This window comes from Sciurus vulgaris, assembly GCF_902686455.1.
Source record: "Sciurus vulgaris genome assembly, chromosome: 8".
Lineage (NCBI taxonomy): Eukaryota > Metazoa > Chordata > Mammalia > Rodentia > Sciuridae > Sciurus > Sciurus vulgaris.
This window is the reverse complement of record NC_136468.1, coordinates 84,647,114-84,662,095: the sequence shown is the minus strand read 5'-3', so window position 1 is coordinate 84,662,095 and position 14,982 is coordinate 84,647,114. Positions and strand designations below refer to the sequence as shown.

General features: G+C 37.0%; 1 protein-coding gene across 3 annotated transcripts in view; it reads right to left on the bottom strand.

Annotated features, from left to right (window-relative positions):
- KLHL7 (kelch like family member 7) overlaps positions 1-14,982 on the bottom strand; it is a 57,546-nt gene that overhangs the window by 36,788 nt on the left and 5,776 nt on the right. For 2 of the 3 annotated variants that reach the window (XM_079150577.1, XM_079150578.1), the window contains exons 2-4: positions 4,825-4,927; positions 3,469-3,562; positions 3,128-3,252 (exon numbers count right to left, since the gene is read on the bottom strand). In XM_079150577.1, the coding sequence (XP_079006703.1) occupies positions 3,128-3,252; positions 3,469-3,562; positions 4,825-4,927 (322 nt within the window). Of the gene's footprint in view, positions 1-3,127; positions 3,253-3,468; positions 3,563-4,824; positions 4,928-5,003; positions 5,145-14,982 lie in introns of those variants that run through there. The other variant, XM_079150579.1, reaches the window with a different exon arrangement.

Here is a 14,982-nt window from a genome sequence, read left to right as displayed (position 1 = left end):
ATAAGCAATGAGGCTGATTTTGAACGCACGGTCCTCCTGTGTCAGCCTCGTGAGTTGCTGAGATTACAGGTGTGTGCCACCACACCCATCTATTATCTTCTTACTTTAGGGTACAGTTAAAAAAAAATCTATTATTTCTTGTAATTGTATGGGTCAATGGTGGCTCTTCTGCTGGACTACTTGGCTAATCTCTGCTGTCAATTGGTTGTTTGGCTGAGGCTGGATTGTTTAAACTGACCTCATTCACGTATTTGGTAACAGCAGGCTGGTTGGTCTTGTGACCACCAACTAGGAGAGTTCAACTCTGTTTAAATAATTTCTAACCTTCTTTTTGTGGCAGCAGAAGCGTTCTCAGCAGAATAGGGCAAGTTCTAATGAACAAGCATTTTTGAAGACTTTGCTCACATCAAATCTGTTAATGCCCTGAAGCAAGTCATACAAGTCACATCCAGATTACACAGATGGAAAACAGACTCCATCTCTTGCTGAAAGAAACTACAGAGTCACATTGCAAAGGGATGGGTGTATGTACAGGGATAGAAATAATTTAGGCTTTGTTTTAATAATCCATCATACTCCTTCTCTCTGAAAGTTTGTAAATTTTTTAAATATTGATTTTTCTTATTGTGGTAAATTACATATAACAAAATTTACCACAGGTTACCACCACTATTATCTAGTTTCAGAGTATTTTCATCACACCAAATATAAGTTCTCAGTCTTTGGAGATAAAAAATATCACTGGGAGGATTACCTTAGAGGCTATTTATAAATAATCAGCTTGGTACTTCATAAAACTTAGTCTGAACGTTAATGTTTTTACAGTTCAAATAAGTTTTTTTCTGCTTTTTCTTTGATTTTTGCTTTTCCTCCATCTGTTCCTCCTAGAACTCCTACTTCACATTAGTGTTTCTATGTATTCCTTTCATATCTTTTATCCTTTCACTAGTGGCTTCTTTTCCTTTGCATTTTTGCAAGGTTCCCATTTGATCTTCTTTAGTTTGGATTTTAGAGTATCTCTGTTGTTCAATTTGGTTGGATGGCAAAAACTAGAAAATAATATTTTTTTTCCCTTTGAATGATCCTAAGTTCTCTGATTTCTTCATTAAATTTGCCTGTATGAATTACTTATTTTGGCTGTTTAGCTTGATATATATCCTTTAAACTACTGGGTTTCCTTGAACTTTATATGATTTTTGCCCAATTCAATCTGCTGCCATGGGTTCCATTAGTACGTGTGGAGGTCAGACTGTTGGGATCTTTTGGGCAGCCGGGACTTGACAGGTGGTGAAAACTAGGACAGTTCTCTATTGGGTTGGTAGTGACAGCCATGCTCAGAGTTACACAGAAGGCAGGTAGAAGCTCTTCCTCTCGTTTCTTGGTGTTGCAGTTGGCTCAGCTGTCTGAGCCACTGTCTTTGTCCTAGGCTTAGCAGAGGATCAACCCCTTTCTGGGGTGCTGGGCTATCCTTCCTTCCAGCTTTGTAACAATGATGGCAGAAGGTATCCAGAGGCAGAACACCTAAATGGGTCTCTTCAGAAGCCCAAAGCCTAAGATGTGCTTAGCATGAACTCACTCCAGGTTCAACACCATATTTGGTATTATTACATCTACTTCCTACCTGTGTTTTAGCTATTTTATATCACTCTAGTAGGAAATTTAGAGTGCTAGGGAGTTAGAGAAATACACTTAAGTCCTCATCTTCCCAAAACTTTTTAAAAAACATTTCCCTTCTTTAAATACATTGTATCTGAATGTGCATTTACATAAGGGAAAATAAACTTAAATCTCAGGAATTTAAGGTTTATTGATAAATGAAGCCCCAAAACAATGGCACAGAGAGAGGGGGAATCTCTTCCCAGAGTGTCTCTGTTGCACAGATGGGATAAGAGATGAATCTTTTATTTCCTAACACAAAAGCATTTTTCACTATGCTGACCCATGACTACCTTTTAAAAATTCCATTAGTAGGTTCACCTGCATAACTGTTTCCCCTTCTGCCCTATCAAGTCCAACTCCTTTTCTAGATGCTAGGCTAACTCTCATTTTTATTCACTTTGCCTGGCTTTTATTCTTTTCTGAAATTATTCTACTTCCTTTTTGCTAATGTTCTGAGTTTTCTCTCTGTGCTCATAGTGAGGGTGTGTGCTGGAAGGAGTACCAAAGTGCCCAGAAGGTGGGAAGACTAGAAAAAAGAGGGGCAGAGGAGGCCTGCAAAAATTCTGAGGCATCTCCAGGAGGCCTTCACCCCGGCTGTCGCTTCTTGACATCTGTATTCATTATCTTTTTTCCTGGGTCAATAGTCAGCACTGACTCACTTCCAGAGACTCTATTTCCTTGATTTCACTTTTATTTCCTACTTGTTTTCTTAGCACTCCAAACTTTCCTTAAAGGTTCTGAAATACCTTAAGAGTAAGAAAATGTAAATGCAAAGATCTGGATGTTTTATTCATTGCCTCTCAGAATCATTTTGAAGCGGAAAGCACACCACACTCTGGAAACTGATAGATTTTCTCTGTCTCTTATCAAGTTAAAAAATGCTTACTTTATTGATGGCTTCCTAATGGAGAGCTATGCCAGTTCCTCAATTAGCACCTTAATTTATAATTTATAATTATTATGTGCTTTAGTATAAACCAGTATATTTGACACTGTGGAGGGGCAGCATGGTGTAGCAACTAAGAATTAGATTACTTGATTCCAATCCCAGCTCCTTTATGTATTGGCTATGTGACCATCATCAATTTACATCGTGACTTCTAATTTCTTATCTGTGACAGCCTTTGGCATGCCATAAATACTTAAACAAAAGTAAACACACATGTTTATCATATGCCATACTACCAATAGATACAATCATGACTCCTTATTCTTGATATATGAAAACACATTAAAAAAACATTTTGCATTTTGGGAAATGCTGATGCAATATTAACTGAGCTTGTGGCTGCCCAGGATAACAGGTATCTTACTAAGCTCCTCTTAAAATTTTATCACTAGAAAATATTCTAGTGGACAAAGGTTAAATGAGGATACTTGCAACCATGCTTTTTTTTTTTTTTTTTCCTTTTCTTTAATAAAAATACACAATGAAGATTTTTTCAAAACAGGATCTGGCATTTCTTACCAAGACAATTTGAAGCATCAACTTGTTCTTTCAAAAAATCAACACACATTTTCTTCACAGGTTCAATCTGGTACTGGTTTGCTGCATCTAACAAAGACTGAACATTGTTGCTGTTCACAGAAATTCTGTAAATAAATAAGTTAAGGTGAACACTAATTTCCCCCAAAGTTTTTAAATTTAAATAATATTACTGTAAAATGTACCCTCATGTGACATAGGACCTTCAAATTCCTCCATCCTTATAGTTTTTCATTCTGAAGACTCTGGAGCACACCAATTTGTTACAACAATGCTTTGCCAATGTTGCTCCTTTACAACAGAAATGATTCTTCTTGACTCACCTAGCAGTATAAGCAAATTCCACAAGTTGTTCAATAATGTCAGGTTCAGCATCTTTGAGTTCTACTTCAAAGGACTTTGATTCAAGCATGTTAGCTAAAATGAAGAGGAGAAATGTAAATGGCCCCTATACCATCACAAGTTTAATTGAAGAAAGAGACAGTATTCCAAGTCATATTAAATATGGAGAAGAATAATAGGACAGATTTACTAGAAGAAAGTACCTCAGCAAGTCCAACATTCCTATAATAAATACAAAATAACTTTCAACACTTGAGATATACCTTAAATTAATCTAAGAACTTGATGAAGTACAAGTGAACAAAGACATAAAGCTAGATTTAGTTTTCCCCAAACTCCTAAAATACCTCAAGCCCACTCTTAGGAACAAAATAGCTCTAACATAGGTGGAACAAACCTATATGAACAATGATAACTACAGTCATCTATCACTTGCCAATCTCTCATTCCTCTTAAAAACCCTGGGAGCTAGAACCTAGGTAGCCAAAACACCAAAGAGAAAGCTTGAAATAGATACATTATTTCTGACTAAGATTATAAAACAGTACTAAATAGAGGAATCAGGACTTGGACCCAGTTCTCAACTCCAAATTCAGGTTTCTTTACTTTACAATATACTGGATCTCATTTTCCTTACTTTAACTTGCTAGATTAAATATCACTGAGACAGAGGTGTTTATTTGCTTCTCCATTTGAGGTTAAGAAGAAAACTCTGGGAGCATGGGGATGCAGCTCAGTGCAGAGCACTTGCTTAGCCTTAGTGAGGCCCTGGATTCAACCCCCAGCACTGCAAACAAACAAACGAACAACAAAGAAAAGTTTGGGCATTCAAGTTGAAGCCTATCTTTATCACTAAAGGCATCTGGCCCCTAGGGCTAATGAAAAGACATTTTTCCTTTGATCAATCATCACATGGCCACTTCTTTTTTTTTTTTTTTTTTTTTTTTTTTGGTGGAGATTTTTTTCTTTATTGAGAAACTTAAGACTTGGGTACATCAAATAAAACCAATTTCTGGGGTTGGGGACGGAGGGACACGACCAAATCCCACAATAGAAAAGAAAAATTAACACTGGGCTATAGCAGAACCCAGAGAATATATTCTTATAATTGAAAAATTCTAGGCATTTTCATAATTGACCTTTTGATACAAAATGACCTAATAAATTTGCAACTTGTGGTTTTGATGTTGAGGTCATGGCCACTTCTTAGTCTCTTCACTGCTTTATAGCTCTAATTCTGAAATGCTTTAAAAACTAGGAAAAATGACATATTTTCTCTTAGCCCCATCTAATTCTCACAGAAAAAATAATGGTATGATTTACCTCAAGATACTTACTAGTGAACATTAAGTTAAAAAAATGACTGGCAGCAGCAAGGACAACACGATGAGCAGGTATCTTTCTTTCCTGGACCATGAGGATCACATCACACAATGTTTTCTAGTCAAAAGAAAAATTAAAAATTAAAAGGGACTCATTAGGCTTAGCTTAGCAATACATATAAAACATTACTTACCACATGCTTTATCTCTAGTTTCTATTGAAATCCAATCTTTTTCCAGCACAGAATTTGTGAGACATACCGAGGAAGGATTTACAGAGTTGCTGTAATGTGGTATAAAAATTTGGTGCTGAGCTTCCCACAGTCAAGGAAAAAAAAAAAGTTTTTTTTTCCTGACATAAACTGTAAAGTGTTTCTCTTGGTGAGCTTTTCTGGGAGAAATTAAATGAATACTAGCAATGCCATGACAATTTTTCAAACATGGCAATCTGTTTTTATGTTTTTTCCTCAAATAGCTATTCTTGATAAAATCCAGAGCACACATGGTATTTCCCAAGAAAATAGCCTTCACAGTTCTAACTTGAAACAGAAACAGTGCAGAATACACAGAGCAGATAAACCAAATGTCCCTTGAGCAATCTTTCCTTAAATAACTCTTCTCTCAAACTCACTTCTGATAGAAGTTGGACAGCAGCCAGTTTTAAATTATGATTTCTGACAAAGGCCAAAACAGTGTCATTCTAGGCTGCTGAAAGAAGGCAGATTTAGAGTAAACATTTAATTAAAACATTGGGAAAATGGACTTATGAATTAAGGTTTGCAATAAATAAATGAATTTTAAGGAAAAACAAATGTCCATTCTGCTAAATAAAATTTCAATTTTTTAATGAAGCTGAAGATATAATGTATAGGTTAGGCTCACAGAAAATTTGGTGTCTACATGTGTTAAATACTCTTCTAGAAACTGTGAATATGAGGCAAAAAATATATTTAGAACAAAATAATTTATTACTCACAAATCTAAATAATGGCTTAGTAGCTCAGAGGATATAGCTTTTGCAAATTCTAAGTACTTAAATAAAATTATTAATATCTAGATCAATCCTTGCTATTTCCTATTTTTTGTTGTGAATAAAAACCCAAATAAGCTGCTAATGCTTATAGTGAGAGAGAAAACAGGCCCCAAATAGCAGGCTAAAAGATGAACAAAATTTCGCTTTTATAGATTATTTTAAGATATTTTAACAAGGCCTGTAGATAAGTATGTAGAAATTATATGTAGGCTGATAATTGCTAAAGCTATTGCTACTTTTATAGTGTTACATTTTGAAATATTTATTTCCTTTTACTTGGGGAAAGGGTGCTGAGTAGGCATAGCTCTCATCATTTTACCACACCAAAAAATATTAAGTAGCAAAATCAAGCTAACTATTTTTGACAAGCTGTTGATTAAAACAAGCCAAATAAGCTGCTCAAGGAGAGGAAATGAAAAGGGAAAATGGAATAGCAAGTAAATCAGATCATATTAGATCATGGAGTTCTCAGATAAGAGTAATCTATGGTTACTGATGGGAACTTCCAGAAAACACAAGGCTAAACCAAAATACAGCAAAAACATTTCTGAGACATACTGAGAAAGAGGGGACTTATTAGTCAAATTTACAGGCACTTCAGGCAATTGGAGCAGTGGAGATCTTTGAACAGCAAATGAGTTATCTACAGCTATATGCATGGAGGTGAAGTGGGAGGGGTCATTTGTGTCCAAATGGTACATTTATTTGACTGTGCTATAACAGATCCATAGACTTCACTAAGAGATGGATGGTACTGACCTAGAAAGAGAGGTACTGTTAGGAGACAGACAGGTGCAAATGGGGGAACACAAAGTTAGAATAATTCTGTAAAATGGCCCAGTGTGTTGACAACCCCACATGCTTTCTTTTCCAAGAAGCAATTTACCTACAGCCATGCGTGGCCTAAGTGGACAGGGTATGTCACATTCCTTAGCAAACTACCTGTTAACTGCAGGAGAAATGCAGGCCCAACATAATGTCTATGGGAAGAACCCAGGAGACTTTTGTGACCAGACCATGAAACTCTGGGGGATAAGAATAGTTCCTCTTAACCATAAAATCTTAAGAATGTATGGTTAAGAATCCAATTACAAGCAGTCAGCATGGGCCAAGGTGACCTACAGTTGCCATGACAGTAGGGACTTGAAAGTCTGATGTCATCCTGCAGTCAAAAGACAAGAGGTGGACCTGGGGCAGGAATCTCTGGAAACTTCTCTGGGATCTCAAAAAAACTGGAGTACGGAAGAGGCCTCATTGAGAGAACCTACTCTCTCCCTTGAGAGTGTCCCCTTTCCCTTTTCCTGTACCTTCAATAAACTCATTCCTGTTAATCTGAGCAACATGTCTGAAATCTTTCTGACTTGATCACAAGACTCGGGTTTGAAGGGGGTCTTCACATTACCTCAGTTTCTCAGAAGGCCCTAGCTCGCTCCATAACAGTATCTCCTGCTAATCAGTTAAAGTATATCCACAGACAGTGGGAAGAGATAAAGACCCAGGTTAAGTTAGAGAATGAGAGTTAACAAGCCCTTAGGTGAGCTAATGAGTAAGAAATGTAAAACAAAAACAAAACACACCCATTAACTTTTGAATAATACATATTCACTGGCTAAACTTAATGAGGAGGCACCCTTGTAATTCTAATTTAATTCATAAACATACAATCTGAAAAATGTAAATGGAAAAGTGAGAAGAGAAAAAAAAAGAAAGAGACACACAAACAACCAGATTAAGCTAAAGGAAAAGAGATTTCCTTTAGTAAGGGAAAAATGGCAAGTCAGACCAAATGGTTTTAGAGGGGAAAGGAAATTCACTTTGGAATAGTTGCCCTTTAAACAATGGTACTAAGATCAATATTTTATTTATTCAAGGAAGGAGTTATGAGCCAAGAGAAATTGAGAAAGAGAAGAATTCAGGAATAGACTAAAATAGTTTTCTCAGAAAGAACCTGGATCTAGGAAAAATTTGTAGAATTCCTCCTAAAGTTATATACATTGTTTTAATTAGAAGGCTAGGACAACTATAATGGGTGATCACTGTACTTCAGATAGATCTGAAGAGGAAAAGGGGAAAGAATATTTCTTGTACTGTAAGTAATTTTCAAGGTGATACTGGTGAGAAAACAGGAGTGGTACATGATATGGTAGAACATATCTAGAAATTTGTAGAAATGAAACTCTAAGGGAGCATTGTATCACACTTGAAGGTTGGTGAAGACTGGTAGTAACTGCATCAATCCTGAGCACACAGACCTCTCATTTCCCACTATGGGAATCTCAATAAGAAAGGCATTAGAGGAAGAAGTACATTAGTAAAACAAACATTTAGGCCCAAAATTAAAAGAAAAAGAAGAAATGTATTCTTATCTAAGTAATGTTGGCACTATGTGATACAGAAAGATGAAGAACCGACTTAAGCAGGTTAACAAGTCAGTGGGGCTGCCTAAAAGGAACAAATGTACAACAGGAAAGAAGACACTAGAGACATGGCCTACTTTGGCACAAACAGGTAAAAGGAATAGGTAGGCAGCCACTGAGTTCGCAAGACCTGGAAAATTCAGATACTGAGGAAAGGCAAGGTCCTGAGCAAAATATAAAGGTCATATTTGTCTTATGGAACCACAGGACTTAAAGGAATCTACTTCAGGTCATTTTCCAGCTGAGATCAAAGGAGGTGAAAAGAGCAAAGACTCCTCCAAGAGACAGGATGCACAGAAACTGAAATTTCACATCAGGATAAGATCATAATGTACATAAAAAGATGCAGAACAACCAGGAAGAGAACTGTAGAGAATACAAAGTCACAAACTGCTTTTCAGAGCTACCTGTTACAAATGTGGGTCAATCCTTTCTCAAAACAGAGGAAAGACAGTCAATAGATAAACCTCAGTCAGTCAGTACTTGGTTACCAGGAACACAGGGTCCAAAAAAAAAAAAAAGAAAGAAAGAAATTAAAATGAAGCTTTACATGCACAGGATGGATGACAGAGAAGAAAAAGGAACTCTAGGGAACCTGGTGACTGAGCCTATCACCCCTGCAAATTTTAACATTTTGCTCAAGAAAAAGAATGTGTCAATATGCCAGAGACATCATTATGCATAGATGAACTCTCTTCTATCAATGGTAAATAGTTCCCCTATTAGCCTCTGGACATATGTTTCCTTCCAGGTGAGTTTAGTCTTATACTCTGAATTAAAACTGCAGAAAAGCCCGAAGCTGACATTTTCTTTTCTCATGTTTTCTTGGAAAAACCCTCTGTTCTCAGAAATAAGTTTTGGTCCTGACTTTGGCTGGGAACAATAATGTGAGCCAGTGTGCCACTGTGCCCAGTTGTTCCTTCTACTTTTTATTTTCAACCTTGCTCTTATATTTATGTAAGTTTTAACTAATTTTTTTTCTCTCCAAAATCACATAAAGCATCTATTCTTACATAGTCTCTAGGATCTTGAAAGGACTACAGAAGGAATGAATTATCAGCAAATGATGCTCAACTTGGAATTAGACTGGTGACTTTTTAAGTACAGGAATGAGAATAAGAACATGTATGTTTTATTGGACAGGATAAGGGGTGTAGTGGACATTTATGGATTTTATCTAGTCTCTAACTCCCTGTTCTTATAAGAACCCCTAGGACCTACTCCTACTTTTTTTTTAATGTTCCAAAAATGTATTTAAATTCCAATGCCAGTGTGAAGAGTAACACAAAATTGTATATATACCTTATTGACAACAGGTTACTTTGCCAACCATAAAACAACAAATGACATGAATAAATACCAATCAAATCTGAGACTTTTGCTACACATAATTTTAGCTTGGAGAACAACTTGGTAAGGCACTTTCCCCTAAGCTTTACATTTAACTAAGTTTAACTTTTAAAGCACAATTTAGAATTCAGAGTGTAAGGTATCAATAATTACAGATCTGCATGAGTTAGCAGTACTAGCAAAAATTAAAGGATAGCCTTAAATCTCTTATACATTTAGGAAACAGTGTTAATGATCAGAAATGGACATAGTCAAAGCAAACAGATATAAGACAGGTCTTCAAAGGACAATGTGGCCCTTTTATGTCAAATACAATGAATAAAATGGAGCACTTATTGGTTATCTTGCCAGTAAACTTATAAACTTTCATTTTATAAACTTTTACATAACAGACAAGGCTTAGACAGATATAGTTCCCAGATGCATACATATACCTAGTCACATATATTTTGGGTGTCAACAATATTGTCATAACCTAAATAACAGTTGTTTACCAGTTACAATGTAATCATTTATGACTTTAAAGCAGGTATAAACCCTAATTCCTTTAAGACTTAGTTTCCCCAATTAATAAAACCTAACAAATACAAGAATTATCTCAATAGATAAGAGAAGATCCAGTTTCCAACTTTGCTTCATATCAGTACATTAAAGTTCAAATAACTTTGTGCTGATTATAGCCAATTTAATCACAAACACAAACTTTTTGAGATTTACCTTCCGCAAACCTCCTGTGACTTACTAAAATATTCACAACTTCTTTACAGCTTTAGTTTTGTCCTCTTTCATCGTGGACTTTAATACAAGAATATTACTTTACCAGACAAAATACTTTCTCATTCAGAAACATTCTTTTACCTTCTAATTTTCCATACTAAAATATTTCCATAACTTTATCTTTTCTAGCTTTGAAACCTTTCTTAAATTCATATTCTGACACAGTCCTTATAAATATTATCTGTGCATTTAATTTACATGACAAATTTCATCCCAGGAGAGGATTGGAAATCTAGCCTATACAAAATCTGTGCCTTAATCTTTTTTCTCCCAGGTTGTATTCAAAGGGAGCACAAGGTATTTTTGAGCATGACCTGTCTCCCTTATCATTATCACAATGCCATCAACTTTGAGTTCCCCACTGTCAATTGTACCCAGAGGCTCCTTCTGGACCATTTTCTTATACTAGGCATATTGACATACAATGGAGGAGGCCTTTTCCACCTTTTCTTCAGGCTTCCTTGAAGATCCCTTTGCAGAGACTGCCTACAAAACACAGGTTGGCCTTAGTTTCTGTCTTTTTCTTTTCTGGGTGCAATAATTCATTCTGCCAGTCTCCCCAGGCATTTAGTTCGATGGGGTATTGTTATAACAAGAATTGCTTTGCTCCAGTGATGGAAGATCCCCTGACCAAATGGGGTGTCCTGTCAGATCTTAAAAAGGGAGACTATTCCTGTCACCAGGTTATAAACTAACAGTACTGAAACTTACTGCCATATCATTTGTGGCCAGCAGCCTCCACTCGCCCTATGCAAAAGGGGCTAGAAGGCAGGGCAGAGGCCAGGTTCTCTCTGGCTATTTTCTACAGCCCAAGCAGCTTTTCTGGAATTTCTTTTTCTCTCCCTCAGTTTAGGGCTGGTGTCACTGACCCAAATTGAGATGCTCTGAAGTTGCCTGGGGCCAGGCTGAGAAACAGTGCTGGGATTGCACTGGGTTTAAAAGACTGAAATCTTTTTTAACCCTTTTTTTCTGGTGTCCTGCTATCCTTGCACACCAGAAGCAGTACTTTTGGCACCTTTAAATTAGTTCCTGACTGTTCAGACCCCTTTATCCTGCAACTGCATAAATGCCTGTACACACAGAATCTCTTTCATATACTTTACTCCTGACAGACCAACTTCAACTTCAGAATTGTATAGTAATCCAGAAAAAAACATTCAAAAGCCAGATTGTGTTACAGTAAACACTCTTCCTCTTAGACAAGCTTATACCTACGTGGTCCATGTAGCCAAGATCTCTGTTCAAGAGACTAAGAGTACGATCAATGCAGCATGGCCCATGTCTTAAAGGACCAGTAACAGACCAAGAAAAACAAAACAAAACAAAAACCAAAAAACAAACAAAAACAGATCAGAGAGGATCATTGAAACCAGGGCTTTAAAACAGACAGACCTGCATGTACAGATTTCTTCCATGTACTTTACCTTTGACAGACCAACTCCAACTGCAAGATTGTACAATAAAAAAACACAGAGACAACCAGACAGGAGACCCAAAACCATGGCCAACAGATGAGAAAACCTTTAAAGTGACCAGACAAGATCGTTCCTAAGAGACTACCTATAGGATCAATGTAGTATTGGCCATGTTTTAAAAGAGGCAATAATAGATACAAACAAAACAAAACACAGACAACCAGAGGAAATTCCCAAACACAAGGCCAACAAACACATGAAAACCTAGAACAGATCAGAAGGGAGTAAATATTCCTAGGTCCTTGGGTCCCACCATGACTCCTACACCAGTGGCACCACAAATGTCCCCACAAAGAGGAACGAGATGTGTGGAATCAAGGGTCTCAGCATGCACACTATTGGGACTTAACAAATGGCCAAAGTTGTCACAACTTTTCTGAGTTCAGTATCCTTTTTCTCAGACTGGACCATGAGATGGAGCAACCTATACCATTTAGGGAGAGAAGGCAGGAGTTCCCTGAAGCAAAAGGAGCTCTGGTAGGTGCTGGGATGGTCCCTCAGTCCCTCCCTTTAATAGCTCCTCTGGTTTGACCAAAGGCAAACTTGCTCATCTCCTAACTCTCCTTCAGTTGGCCTTCAACAAGTTTGCGAGCACTGTTGAACCCTCAGCATGGAAGTGGGGTTCCTTGAGGAGCCAGGCCTTCCCAAGAAAGCTCGAGTAGGGGCTGCTCTTGCATCCCATCTGGGGTGCCGAATTGGTTGCCAAAAGCTCAGTTTTTGTCTTCTATGCCAATCCAATAACAAGGACAGTTTTCAGAGAAAGGAAAAAGAAGGTTTATTGCTTTGCTAGTAAAGGAGAAACACAAGGGACTCCTGTCCCAAAGGTTGTGACTCTCTCTAGGCCCTACTTCTAAAAAAATTCCTCATAATAAACTATTTGAGAGAATAATTCCTAGAGCCAAAAATCAGACATTTTTTTCTATTTACTTCTTACAGAAACATGTTCTGGTGTTTTAGTCAACTTTTTTGTTATTGTGCCCAAAAGACCTGACAGGAACAATTTTAGAAGAGGAACAGTTTATTTGGGGCTCATGGTTTCAGCAGGAGGTCTCAGTCCATAGATGACTGATTCCATTGCTCTCTGCCTGAGGTGTGGCAGAACACCCAAAGGCACACAACAAGGACCCACCTCCTATAGCCACACCCTATCTACCTACAGTTACCACCCAGTGATTAGTACACTGATTAGGTTAAGGCTTTCATAACCTGAACATTTCCCTTCTGAACTTTCTTGAATTGCCTCACACACGAGCTTTTGTGGGACACCTAGTATCAAAATCATAAGGCCCAGCAAAAGGTCTAAAGCCAGTCAATTAGATACCTACTCCCACAATTTTGAATCTTGAATAGCAGAAAGAGGGAAGAAAATTCATCTTTATAGCAGTAGCACTCAGTGATTAAGACTGTTCTTTCATTGCAAACTTGATCGCAGGGTTTCTGCACAAGCATGAGAGAACCACTGGTTCTTCCTTGAAAAAACTGCTCATGTTCTAGCTGTTGTTGAAGCTGTTAGCTCCAGATATTTTTGAGATAGTTATTTTTACTTAAGGCAGAATAAATGTCTATTGCTTATAATCCAAAATCCCATCAGACTCATTGTAATAATAATACCAACAATATTTGTATGTCACTGAATAATTTCACATTCTTTATCTCACTTATTTCAAATATTATAAAGTAGGTTAGGATAGTTTGATTGTTATGTCAATAAGGCTGAGAAGTTGTGGCTTGCCCAGTGTCACTCAATTAATAAGACTGAGCTAGGATTCAAACCTAAATCAATTTGATTCCAAAGTCCATGTTATTCCCACTATAGCATGCTGTTTCCCAAAGTATTAGGTGGAAAAAGACATTACTAAAACAAGTCTTATAAAGGACGCAAAATGCTTTTCATTTTTCAGAATAAAAGTTTTCAGTATAACATTTAATCAAATTCAATTGTAATTTTTTATAAAAGGTCTAAGAAAGAACTAATTTAATCCTATTATGCCATTTTGTAGTTAGCTAACCTGACATAAATTCATGAGAATAAGCATAGATGGCATATCCTTAAGAGTATCTTTCTTAAATATTAATCATACCAACTGAATTTTTACAAGGTTCAACAGAATATAACTAAATTATACGCTATATAATTATGTACTAAAATATATACCAGCTATTTCAATAAAGAGATTCATTGTAGCAGACATGAACTAGAGTAGCTGACTTACACTTTCCCCCTTCTGAAGCTGTGGCCTCAGTACCTAAGATGAGTCCTTCATGTGACTCTGGTCTCCTTACCATAGATAATTGATTAAAAGTTTCAATTAAAACTAGGATTATCAGGTCCTCTTTCTCCAGGATCTGAAACCCTGAAAGAGAAGTAGACTGTAGGCAGTCATGAGTTGCAGTGAACACAGTGGCCTAGAGAAAGGCTAGAGAGGTTTTGGGGGCTACACTGGTTCTTTTTTTTTGTTTTTGTTTTTTAATATTATTTTTAGTTGTAGATGGACTCAATACCTTTATTTTATTTATTTTTATGTGGTGCTGAGGACTGAACCCAGGCAAGTACTCCACCACTGAGCTACAACCCTGGCCCCTGTTACCCTGGTTTTTATACTTTCCATCTTGATTATCTCTGGTCTCCTTAGAAGGGAATTTTAATACAATTGCATCTCCCCTCAAAATAGGCTTCTATACTCACTCATTCAACCAACATGTAGGGTCAAAATGTCAGTATGCACTAAATACTACTGGAGTCCCATCCTGGAAAGTCTGGGCATCACAGGAGTCAGCTTTCTCTCTCCATATACTTACCCTCTGTCCCTCCTACATTCTCTAAAATGTGTCCCACCAGCCCCAGTATTCCATTAAAACTTAACTTGCTAAGATCATCAGTTTTCAAATTCAGTCAATACTTTCCTTTTTGGCCTCCCTATAACACTTCATACACCTGTTTCATCTGTTTTGTAATTTGTATCTTGGTCTCAAATACATTATTTCACACTTTCTTTCTTTCGCTCCTTCATCTCCAATGCATTTTACTTCCTATCTTTTTAATACGCTGTTTCTCAGCATTTCATTTTCTGTCTACTTTTCTTCTCACTCTGCTCTCAACCTCTAGATATACCTATGCACC